The 12,371-nt window shown below is 37.9% G+C and overlaps 1 protein-coding gene across 1 annotated transcript in view; it reads right to left on the bottom strand.

The window, feature by feature from the left end:
- Nucleotides 1–10,290: 10,290 nt before the first annotated feature.
- trappc9 (trafficking protein particle complex subunit 9) overlaps nucleotides 10,291–12,371 on the bottom strand; it is a 292,239-nt gene continuing 290,158 nt past the window's right edge. Inside the window, exon 22 of the mRNA XM_079258776.1 lies at nucleotides 10,291–11,106. Within this exon, the coding sequence (XP_079114902.1) occupies nucleotides 10,927–11,106 (180 nt within the window). The 3' untranslated portion in view covers nucleotides 10,291–10,926. The remainder of the gene's footprint in view (nucleotides 11,107–12,371) is intronic.

A 12,371-nucleotide genomic window follows, 5' to 3' on the forward strand; every position in this document is an offset into this window, starting at 1 on the left:
ACAAATATAGAGTGGACATGTAATCCATAAATAATGAATAAATAAATAACAAAAAATTAAAAATTAAACAACTAGACAGATGGAATAAAATAAAACTGTAAGATAAAAAAAAAGGTCTTGAGGCTCTTTTTAAAAGCACCAACGGTCTCTGCGTCTTTGAGGCTCTCTGGTGGGTCGGCCCCCAGACCGGGACCGCAGTGGAAGAAAGAGGCTTCGCTTCAGTTTTGGTCCTAACGTCTGGAACAACTAAAAAGTTTGTACCAGAGGACCTCCGAGTCTGTGAGGAGGTCTGATAAATAAGAAGGGCTAAGACCATTCAGACATTTATTAACAACTTAGGACACATTCACATCAGTGTTTATGATTCAATCCGAGTCTGTTTGATCAGAAAGTCGCTTCGTTTGGGGAAATGTGAACGCACCAAATGAATTCTGATTCGGACCAAAGAAGTGGACTTGTTCTGCCTACAAACGCAGGTCTCATTGTGTTTCAAGTGGACAAAATACAGGAAGCGGACAATAGAAAAAAGTCTCTTCCTGCATTTGGCGTAGCATTGCATTGTGGGTAAATCCATAGCGATGGCATTAAGGGTCCTCTGCCTCGTCTGGTGTTCATACTGCATCCATTGTTGCAGTGTATTTCTGCAGTATACTTCCATAAGACACAATAAAAACCCAAAACAGAGATAGTTTCGTCTCAATGTTTAACTCGGAACAGAGTTTTCTTCTTCATGCTGGTCTTGTCCTCTCATGTTAGAGACTAGTGCAGCGCCACCTCTGGTGGGAATGGGGATATTTTTTCCTAATGGTTTGGCTCGTTTGACCAAAGTGCAACGTGAACGTGATCTAGGTCTGCATGGATACACCCCCCTACCACTGAGCCAAATCCCCAATCTGGACCTAGTCTATCAGACTTTCCTGATGTATATGCGCCCTAAAAGAACCTTAAAACCAATCTTGAATCACACAGGGAGCCAATGCAGTGGTTTTTATTACCAGTGTAATGTGTTTCATCCTCTGGTCCTCAGCACTCGAGTCGCTGACTTCTGGAGTAATTGTAGATTAGAAATGCTCTTTGTGGGAAGACCAGAGTGCAGAGCATCACAGTAATCTAATCTACTAGATATAAAAACATGCATCAAGACGAGAAATGAGACAAATGGTCGGACTCTGGCAATGTTTTAAGATGATAAGATCCTGTTTTAGTGACATTTATAATGTGTGGAATGTATTCCAGCTCAGAGTCAAGAACAACACCCAGGTTTCTCACACTGAGAAGGTTTGCAATGTCGCACATTTTGGCAGTAAGATCTCTCTCTTGTCTTTGGAACCAATAACAAACCTTCCGCTGGTTAAGCAGAAGGAAACTCTCTGCCATCCATGACTTTGTATCCAGTTTAAAACACATCGACTGGCCGTAAGAAACATGGCGATGTAAAACTGTGTATCATCAGCATAGCTGTGAAAATCAATATTGTGGCTATCCACGTCCTCAAGTGGTAACGTACTGATTAAAGAGTATTGGGCCTAAAATGGACCTTTGGGCCATCCTACTTTTTATTTTATAGGTTAAAATGAAACTGAATGAATCTCAGATCTCACAATGCAACCTTTATTATGATACTGTTGATCACAATAATCATGTGGTGAAAATCAGATATTTTAACATGTTTCCAAACAAAAGAGTATTTTACCAAATTTAGGAGGAGATGTTAAAAGCAGGGCTGCACGATGGCGTAGTGGTTAGTATTGCAAGAAGGTCACTAGTTCAATCCTTGGCTGTGGTTTGGGCTGTGGCCTTTCTGTGTGGAGTTTGCATGGGCTCTCTCCGGGTACTCCGGCTTACTCTCATCGTCCAAAGGCATACATGTTTGGTTAATTGACTCTAAAATTGCCCATAGGAGTGAGTGTGAGTGCTTGTTTGTCTGTGTGTGACCCTGCGATGGACTGGCGAGCTGTCCAGGATGTATCCTGCCTTTCGCCCAAAGTCAGCTGGGATAGGCTCCAGCTTCCCCGCAACCCTTCATTGGACTAAGCGGTTAGGATAATGAATGATGTTAACATCATCATAGAGTCAAGATTTTCTATTCGTAATCCCATAATATTTATTTGTGGTTAAATTCTCATTTTTGACAATTATTTGCTTCATTCAACATGTTGGGAAAAAGTGTTCAGTATACGTTAAAGATGAAATTAAATAAACAATCATTTCCAAAGTTTCCCGAGATTCTGTGATAATTTTATAATTTAAGTCACATCAATCATGAAGTGAAAGTCGGATATTTTAACAAAAAGTTTCCCCGAAAACGTTTGAAGCAAACGCTCGAACTAAAATACTGAATTTTAACCTTAATTATTACGTAGTGAAAGTTTTGTATCGTAAAGAAAACTAATTTGTTTTCTTAATAAAAAGACAAAACAAGCAATAGAATTTGAGATTAAATAAAACATTGTTTGCATATGTTCTTTAGATATTACAATGGCATATTTGTCATCATTATTGCAATATCTATAGAAAGTTTAGAGTCTATGTTTCATCATCACCTTTGAAATTCACAGATTTTTTTTTCATTTATTAGTGAAGCTGAAATTAGTTAAAGAATGGAGTCTAAACTTTATAGATCTTGCATTAATATAATTCTTTTCACGGTTAAAATCTAAAAAAAATTCTAATATAGTGACTGAACAAAGGAAATGTGCAACAAAAGTTAAAGATGAAATTAAATAAACCAAAGTCGTTACAAATTTATTCATATCATACTTTTGGTCAAAATAATAATGATCTAAAAAAAACCTGATTTTATGATGTTTTCTAACCGTCATTAATAACTCCATCCAGCCTGACATGAAGACAGAAAACACAATATGAAAACATAAAGGATGAAAATCGAAGTTCGGATGGTTGGTAACCAACCTGAAGAAGGTATTTTTACTTTCATGGGAACTCTGATTGAGACAGTATTTTTTATAAGCTTGACTTTATAGCCATACATTGAGCTCTGGTTGAATTTATTTCACACTGACCAGCTTGTGCGCCGCCACCGATAACACAATAATTAAGTCTGAAAGTCACACCGGATCATAAAACATGCAGTGGACGTCAGGTTCTCTGCTCCTCTCCCCACATTTACATATCAAGGTTGTAGGTATGTATGAATAGACAGAACGTATCAGTCTGTGCTGAAGGAAAAGAAGAGGGGATTTGATTGAACCCCAGCTTCTTGGAAATTCATTTGCATTCATGATTTCATGCAGACTGACACCACAGTCTTCAGTGCAGCTCTGGTTGGATTCCTTCGGCTCTAAATGACAAGCTTTGGTTTACTTCCAAACAACAGATTTTCATTCCCGTTGTAAACATCTGACATCACGCTGGGAGGAAATGCATCAACACAGATTGATGGATGGTTGTTAAGCTGATTACAATCAGACATACAGAAGTTCCACAATGTAATGGAGCTGGGTGGCTAATGGCGCCGTGCTGATGCCTGATAAGGAATCTCATTTAAACTAATGAAGGAGATGCTTTAAGTGTGTGTGGGCATCCTGCTGTGGGAAGGCCGGCATATTGTTTGGTCTGATGTTGGTCCATTTTAAAAAAAAAAAGAACATTTAATGAAGTATTTCAGGTGATTATACTGACAAAGTCGGCATTTCCATTAGTTCCAATGTGCATGTTAATTTACATCTTTGGCAGCGTGGGATCCGTGTTGTACAGAAGATCTTTGCACATGACAGAAACCACCAATCCTAACATGATGCATAACAAAATGATGTGGAGAAACTCGGCTGGAAGACTCTAGCAAGCACCAGTACCTACATGAGCCACAGTTCAAACCTCAAGCAATAATCTGGAAAAGTCACAAAATCACGAGACTAGACTGTCCACTATAGAGCCGCCTGTAATTTGTCCTCTTCAAACAAAGTGTCAGAACAAACCAAGGAGCTGGTTGCTAACATGTTTGTTTCATAAGTGTGGGACAAAACTCTGCAAAAAGAACCTCGCTCCATTTCTGTAATATATTAATGTATAAATATATGCCAATATTGCCGTCTCTAAGTTATTTCTCCTTTTTTCCTCAGGTCTTCAGTGCAGTTGTACATGTTGTTCTGTCTTTCCTGTCGTCTCCACCCCAACCAGTCGAGGCAGATGGCTGCCCTCCATGAGCCGGGTTCTGCCGGAGGTTTTCTCCCTGTTAAAGGGGAGTTTTTTCCTTCCCACTGTCGCCGCGTGCAGCTCAGGATGGAGGATTGGATCAAAGTCATGACTCGATGCAATCAGTTGGTTTCTATTATAGGATATGTATGAATTGGCTTGAAATGATGTGTTTGCAAAGTGCCCTGTGACAGCATTGTTGTGAAGTGGCGCCATACAAATAAAGTTGAATTGAACTCAAAACAAAGCATCAAAACAAAGAATTACATCATCACAAATAATTTTTTTGCTGTTTTGTGATCAAAAGTTTTATTCCAGGTCTAAAAAAAACTCCATTAATGTGTTCTCTCATGACTCTGCCGTTGTTTGCATTTAATCATGAAGGTCCTGCTAGTTTCCGTGACGATGAAGGAGGTTTTACAGTCTATTCTTCCTACCATATCTTTTCTCTCTGGAGATGCCTCTGAGATTAATTTAGAGGCTCTGACTCGACTGTTCTGACTTTTTCACATAGGTGTCCACCATCAACACTGGCTGATGGTGTCCTGAGATGTTTACCTGCAGCTGTGCTCTGGATTTCTTTTGGAAGGAGAAAACCAGCAACACTTTCTACTGTGTTCCAGTAACCCATAACATGATCTTCTGTGAAGCTATCTCAAACTCCTCAGCTTTCTTTAGACAACACGATCAGGCATAAAGAAATTATAGTTGTGAAGATTTACTTTCTGTCCTTTATTTGGAGAAGATGCAGAAGACTGACCTGTAAACAGGAGGATGACAGAGTCCATTTAACTGGGAAAAAATGGAAATGAAATCTGTGTTCAGAGTTTTGAAATGTCTGGATTCAAGACTGCCACATATGGGATGTTCTTTATGACCACAAAAATATCATTTTCCATGCCTAGTAAACATATACCATAAAATGTCAGCTTAAGGTCATAAGCAGAGAAAAAGAATTGCCTTTTAGCATCTGTTTCAGACACTTCGGGATTTGTTTAAAAAAAAAAAAAAAAAAAAAAAAAAAAAAGCTCCCGAAATTCAAATAAAGAATAAGAAATTGTGATGATAGATTAGAAACAAAGACTGGGACTTACTGTGGAAATCTAAAGATTTCTTTGAATGAAAAGACGCCAAATGTTTTATATGCTTTTAGCATACAGGAACATTGAAGCTGTAATAAATGGCTCCCTCAAAGGATTGAAGAACTTTTAACTAGTTGTATGGTGCAAAAAGTTGCAAATACCAGCTAAAAGTTAGCCGCTACTAGCATGGAAAAGAACATGACTTCGCTTTGAATCATGAATCTAGTGCTAACTCAGACTTTTAACACTTTCTTTTATGAACCTTACAGTAAAAACGTGAAACAAATTGAAATTCTTACAATTTACAGGCGCTGGGATTCAATTTAAAGCTTATTTTAGTCTTATGTTGCTAGGAGAAGTTGCTGTCATGTCATGTGCATGCTTTAATATTAAAGCCAAGGTGCTACTGACTAACTGGCTACTAACTGGATGCCCATTAACATTAAAGCTCCTGTTGTGTGTGTGTGTGTGTGTGTGTGTGTAGACAGACAGCCTTATCATGGATATAATAGTTTGTTTGTTTTTTTGCTTTATTTAAAGAGCCTCATCCATGAAGGTGGGTCAGTGTATGAATGTTTTATGTCCTGTTAGATATAAAACACATTGTTTGGTTATTTGATTGACGATACAAAGAGTAGAGAGAGGACTTTACACGTATACATAATACTTTTTTTTTTTTTCATATTCATGTCATTTCGTCAAGTAGTTGAATATAAATATTTGTGTATGATTGTCAGTCTAAAGAGGGAGAGATGAAAAAGGGGCAAGAAGAAGCTGTACCATGTCAGGGAGAAGCACGTAAGAAAACAGAATAGTAGCACACAAAACAGCACCTTTCATAATGTTCATAACATTCCATTTATAATATAAATTTACATATATGTTATTAAATTCATGTGTTCTCCCCATATTAGATGCTTTCCAGAAGCACACAAACACTTAGCTAATATCCGATATGAGGGTTATGATGTGTTTCTTTTATGATTCCAATCCATTCCTCTTGCTGTGACTCAGCATTTAAATAACTTTTATAACGTTTGATGGTTTAATCACAGACTTCTCAAAAGTGTTTTTTTTTTCTTTCAAAAATGAGGGAATGAAATTGTGTTCAAATGTACCAAACCTTAAAAAAATGATCTAGCTAGGCTGGGCAGCTCTCTGGGTGTTCGGCACCCCAAAACCTCTGATCCCAGAGTCGCCCCTGGCTCAACCTCTTCACTTTTCCTCCAAAGTTTGTTCCAACCTCCACAAGAAGCAAGAACTGGGTTTTTGGCCTCGAGTCCACAAGAACCAGAAAAATATTTAGCTTTTTCATGTGGTTCATTCATCCTCCAGGAGAAGCTTCGTCTGCAGCGGGGAGGGATCACTGCAGACAGCGATGTCTGCTTTATGTGCAAGAAACCCACTTGTTTAATATATAATGAGAAATATTTGTGCACGCGGCTTCATTTGTGTGTTTTAGTGCTACATGTTGTAGAAATGTTCATACTTTCTCACCACGTCGATCAGCTGTTTTATCAAAACAATCTGTTTTACCTGCAACAGTAAAAACGCAGAAGCGACAACTTTCCGCTTCATGCTTTTCTGTGTTAACCACGCCCACCTCTGATGTTCAACCAATCACACAATACTTCTCAGAGCCCCACAAGAAATATCGAGAAAGTGTCGAGACTTGTCTTCAAACACGTCCGCGAGAACAAAATGACATCATTTTCTTTTCAGGGCCAAGAACAAGAAAAAACTTCTCGCTTCTCGGAGAGTATTTAACAAGGTTAAGGCTGGACTCTGTCAACGTTTTTGGTAATAATCCATTTTTATTTATAATAATTTTTTGGTTTAACCTTTAACATTAAAGGGATGTAAACTATTTAAGTTTGGGGTCAGCAGTGGATAACATCCAAGAGCCTACATGGAACAACTCTACATCTCAACATAGAAGTTCTGAGCAAAGCTTTATGTTAACACAACCAACAGGTAGCTCAGGCTTCTTAATGCATAAATAACTGATAAACTGAAAATAAATGTGACATTTCCCAACTATGTTACTCTGTGAGATCAGAATACAAAATGATCTTGGTTCCATAATGTTTTATTTCCTTTTTCTGCCATCAAGTTTCAATGTTATTGTGCTGGTTTTCCTTTTTCTGTAAAGATCAAAGAGTAGTTTAGCTACAAGATGAGGGCTGTCCAGTTGTCTGATTATATGCCTGAACGTTTATGTGATCACTACCCCCTGATCTGTAAAGGAAAAATTAGAGGTGCTGGCCCAAGGCTGGAAACTGGGACTGGACTATCTCAGGTCTTCACTTCCTATGAATGAGAGGTGTTCATGGTAGACCCCAAAATTAAAAACAGCATTAGAAAATGGAATGTGTTGTACACTATTAAGGTGCGTGACACACATGAGCCGACCTTCGCCTCTACTCCATTAATTTCCTATGGAACTTACACGATGAGGTTAAAATCGCTGCTCTCCTACAGCCAAGCGACAGACAACATTTGTCCATGTGAGATTTCATCCTTGTTCACACAAACATGTACATGGGGGCTTGGAACGCTGCAAAAGAAAGTTAAATAATGTTCAACTTTTGTCACTGTTGCATGGTTCTACAACCAATTAGTGCGGCTTTGAGTGACTGATTAAGCAGAACCTGAAATTTTTTGGATCACTTTGAAGTTCTACCAGCAAATGATTTTTTTTTTTACCAGGCTGTCACCTCGTTTTTACAATGAGATGAACCTAGGGTTGTTGTTTTTCTTTTGTAGAGTATAGTTAACAGCAATATTTCTGTCAGTTTGACCAGAATCTCCAGACTCTTCATCCTTCATGCCTTATCTGTCAAGTACTGCAGTAAAAATGTTAAAATTACCTCCAATATCCTAACCAATCAAGTTTCCTGGAGACAAGTTATCAATGATGTTGGACACTCCTACTGTTGCTGCTTTGTCAGGTCCTGTGTGTTGGGTTTCAGCTGGGTGGCGATCATAGACCGTAAATGAAAGATAGACGGAGCCTCCTGCAGGTAAAAGTGAAGCCTATGCGGAAGTGTATAGAGCTGCAGTTCCCCCTTCATCCACTAGGGGCTCCAAAACAGAGCAAATCCCCATAGACTCCCATGTTAAAAAGACCAACTTTACAGCAGAAATAAATATGTTTACAGCTTGGTTCAAAAATCCATTTTTGGTTTAATAGGTCAGGTTTACCTTCATGACAACTGTGGGGGGGAGTGAATTTATTTCTAACTCGCCCGTTTAAAAGTAATTTAATCTCGCAATTCGGCATATTTAAGGGCGTGTCCTTTTGATTGACAGGTACCTGATCTCCCGCTTCAAGTAAGAAGAACATAGAACAACCGCGGTTTTTAGCCAGTTAACAACGTGACTTAGCTTTAGCCCGCTTACCTCTGTTAGCTGGTTAGCTCCTGTTATATCAAGGTTAGCTCGGTTAGCTCTTAGCTACAGGTAGCTAGGAGTTCACTTGATGTCAATCATTCACCATGATGCTCACAGTGCCCCTCTCAGCTTCAACTCTTTGCCCATATTTGTATTTTCCGGGCAAGACAACATGCATGCCCCTGCCAAGATGGTGATGGTAGGAACTGCCCACCGAGCTTCAATTCAGCTCTTCAGAAACCTACGGGTGGCGTCACGGAGGCTCTGTCCATCTTTTTATATACAGTCTATAATGGTGGTACATTTTGCCTGTTGCTGTTTGCAACATTTGAGATATGCAAACTGCTTGTATGAAGAAGAAGAGCGGCCACTCGGGGTGTATTCACAGCTTTAAAATTCAATCACAGCCCTCATTTTGCTGTGTCTCTTGGAGGACTTGGTCTACACCCAAAGCTAAACCAATTCAGAATTTAGTGTGTGATTTTCAGACTATTTGGTGACTGCACCGTAGAGAGACAGAACATATATCAAAATAATAATTGTGAATTGATTTCTTCATTTTCTCATATTGTTTTTGGAGAACACAAGGTTTTAAATTAAAACAGAACTACTCCATTACATATGTCACATCCTCTATATCAACACAGTAGTGGTGTCATTTTTCATTGGTGGACGCTATCGTTGGGAAACCTGGAGGAATACAAGCTGGTCTCACGGTCTATGAACTACCCATCATCCAAAGTGCTTCTTCGTGTTAATAAACTTCCTTTTAGCTACGACAGGAAAAGTGGCACCTTTATAGCTTATTGAAGCTCATTTGTTACTGGAAAACTGTTCCAACGCGGATGAGATAAAAATAGAAGCTTTCCCAGTTATCAGAAGGGCCATGGGTTAACTGGATTCATTTCAGTGCAGGATTCTGAACAGAAAAAGATTAAATAAGCCATATATCCAACTGAAAATAGTATTATATATTTTTATATATATATATATATATATATATATATATATATATATATATATATATATATATATATATATATATATATATATATATATATATATTTATTTTTTTATTTTTTTTATTTACGTTTACTGAAATAAAATGATATATCATGAAATTCTTTTCCATTCATGTATTTTTTTATATTAAAAATCCCCAGGTTTTTTGTAAACAAGACTGTAATGCAGATACAGAAGTACACTGGACAGACATTGGGATCAGAGTCAGTCAATATTTCCAACTGAAACAACAACCTGCAGTGCATCATGGGACGCTCAGGTGTACAATCATCACTCCCAGAAGTAATTCAATGATGAAAATTATTAGCCTGCACTGTTTTTTGCTGAGTCATATCACACTCTATTGATTTTCAAACACTGTGGTACCAAGAGGTCATCTTTTTTTTGAATGTGAGAAAATGATCACTGATCTAAGATGCCCAAACAAGCAATTATAAAAAAAAATCAAATGTTGTGCCCTTTCCCCATTTATTTACAAATGTTACCACCAGCAGATACAAGACAGTGAAATGAATTAATAATTCAGTGTTGGTAGAAGGTGTAGAAAAGAGATCAAACTGTAATATTCATTGTAGGCATATTAGGACTGTAAACTCAAGATTTCTGTAAAAAAAAAAAAAAAAAAAAAAGAAAAAACACATAACAGCTAAGGATAAGAAACATTGTGCAACTGGTTTGAACACCTGATTATGACTGTCCAAAACAAAATTTATTTCTATGGATTCCTACAGGAGGCTTGGTTATGTGGAACGTTGGTGAAAGTGAGCACAATTAGAAGTAGTTGCTTTAGGTAGCAGCTAACATGCTGCTGCTAGTTGTCCAGGTAATCTAGCTAGGTATTATTTAGCAAATGGTTAACAAGTTAACTACCCAACTCAACTGTTCAATAATAAGTAAAACCAGAACAGAAACTTTAACAGAACTTGAAAGTGTAAGCTAACTCTAGCTAGCTGCAGCTATGAATAAGCTAGCTCGAATTAACACTGACATTTGTTCATCTTACAAGCAGAATTTTCATTATTGTTTTGTGTCATTTAAACTTAAACTTTAAACTTCAGAATAAGTTTTTAGAACAACTTTGTCTGACAATGCATAAACAAATTGTCTGGACAGCTGGAGTGTTTGAGTTTAATCTCCAAAAAAGTTGCGTATTAGCATTATAAACAATCAACTTTAGCACAGTTATGTTAACATGTAATTCAACTCATAAGGTCTTTGTATTTACAGAACGTTGTCCTTCATTCAGACCGATGACGTTGAGGACCATGTAGGCCTAGGCGCCAGCCTGCAGCGGGGTATCCAGGGCTCTGATGTGGACACTGGGCAGAGTAAACCAGGCTAAAGGAAGCTCTCGTCGGGTATTGTCATCCTGAAACTTGATATTGAGGTAAAAGTCCCCAGTGTAGAGGAAAAGCAGAGCACCCTCACACACAGAACTTTCTTTGGCTTTAACCTGGGGACAGAAAAGAGACAGTAAAAAAAAAAAAAAAAAAAAAAAAAGAAAAAATGCTGTTAGCAAGAGCCCTGCGGTAACTTCTTAATGAACTGAGTATACGTCGGCCAGTGGGAGGCCAGCAGAAGTAATCCTGCTGGTATGCATGAAAAGCTGAGAACAATCCTCAGAATCAAGCTGGTTTGTTCATTTCTGAATATGATGGATTTATTCATTCTTTCATATGGTTATTAAACTCTAAACTCTTTGTTCTGGCACCAGCAGTCTTTTTATTTTTTTCTTTTCTTAAACTCGCCTGCAGCTTGTTCAACATTCAGAACAGAGACTTTGTTACATAAAAAGACTCCAAATCTTTTGAATTTGAAAATTTCAGCTATGACAGTACAAGGCCCTGTAGAAGTGTTTTGTGTGTGTGTGTGTGCGATTGTGTGTCTAGATGACTACATGTTTTTGGTGTTGAGTTTAAAAGTGTCTGGTTCTGCAGACAGCAACCTGTACCATCATACAAGACATCAGTCAAGTCAGACTAAACGGCTCCTGGAGGTTCGCGTTTTATGTGTTGTTTATATTCATTTTCTGAAGCCATTGTCCTGTTTCGTCATTTTAAGCTTCAGTTATTCCAGTTTTGTAATGCAATTAATTAATTAATGTAATTATTTTATTCTGTGCTGGTATAGTTCTATTGACCAGGGACTGATGACACATATTCCTACATTTTGATTGGTTGGTAAGACTGCGATGGTTAAATAATCATCAGCCTCTGGACATTGGAGCAACAGTCTTTTCACCCCCACTACATTTGTCTTTGAGTTCCTTTTTTGAAGTACTAGACTGGAGATTAAGAAGTACCAGGATAGAAACTTTATGATTGTCTGAACTAATTTCAAGGTTTTTAACAACTCCAGTAAAGTCTGTGGTCTAAAACCAGAGTGGTACACATCATATTAACTGTTCTGTTCCAGATGAAACATGTATTTGATTTACAACCTTTTCAAGAAAGTTTTGTTATAAAACTTCAGATAAGTCCATATTTCTCAAGGGCAAAACAATGAGAGCCGCTCTTATAAACAAGTGTTATGACTACATGTTGGAGAAGACAGGAAACACATCAGGAAGTAGCGGCTTCAACTGTTCCCGTATGTTTTTTAGACAACCAGATAAGAACTCTTTCAAAGAACTCAGATGGTATTGAGTCAAGAGCTTGTTGCAAAGCTCAGGTGTAGCTACCTGAAGAATTCAGTTCAGTTCAAATTATTTATAAAGCA

Source organism: Telmatherina bonti (assembly GCF_933228915.1).
Source record: "Telmatherina bonti genome assembly, chromosome: 19".
Lineage (NCBI taxonomy): Eukaryota > Metazoa > Chordata > Actinopteri > Atheriniformes > Telmatherinidae > Telmatherina > Telmatherina bonti.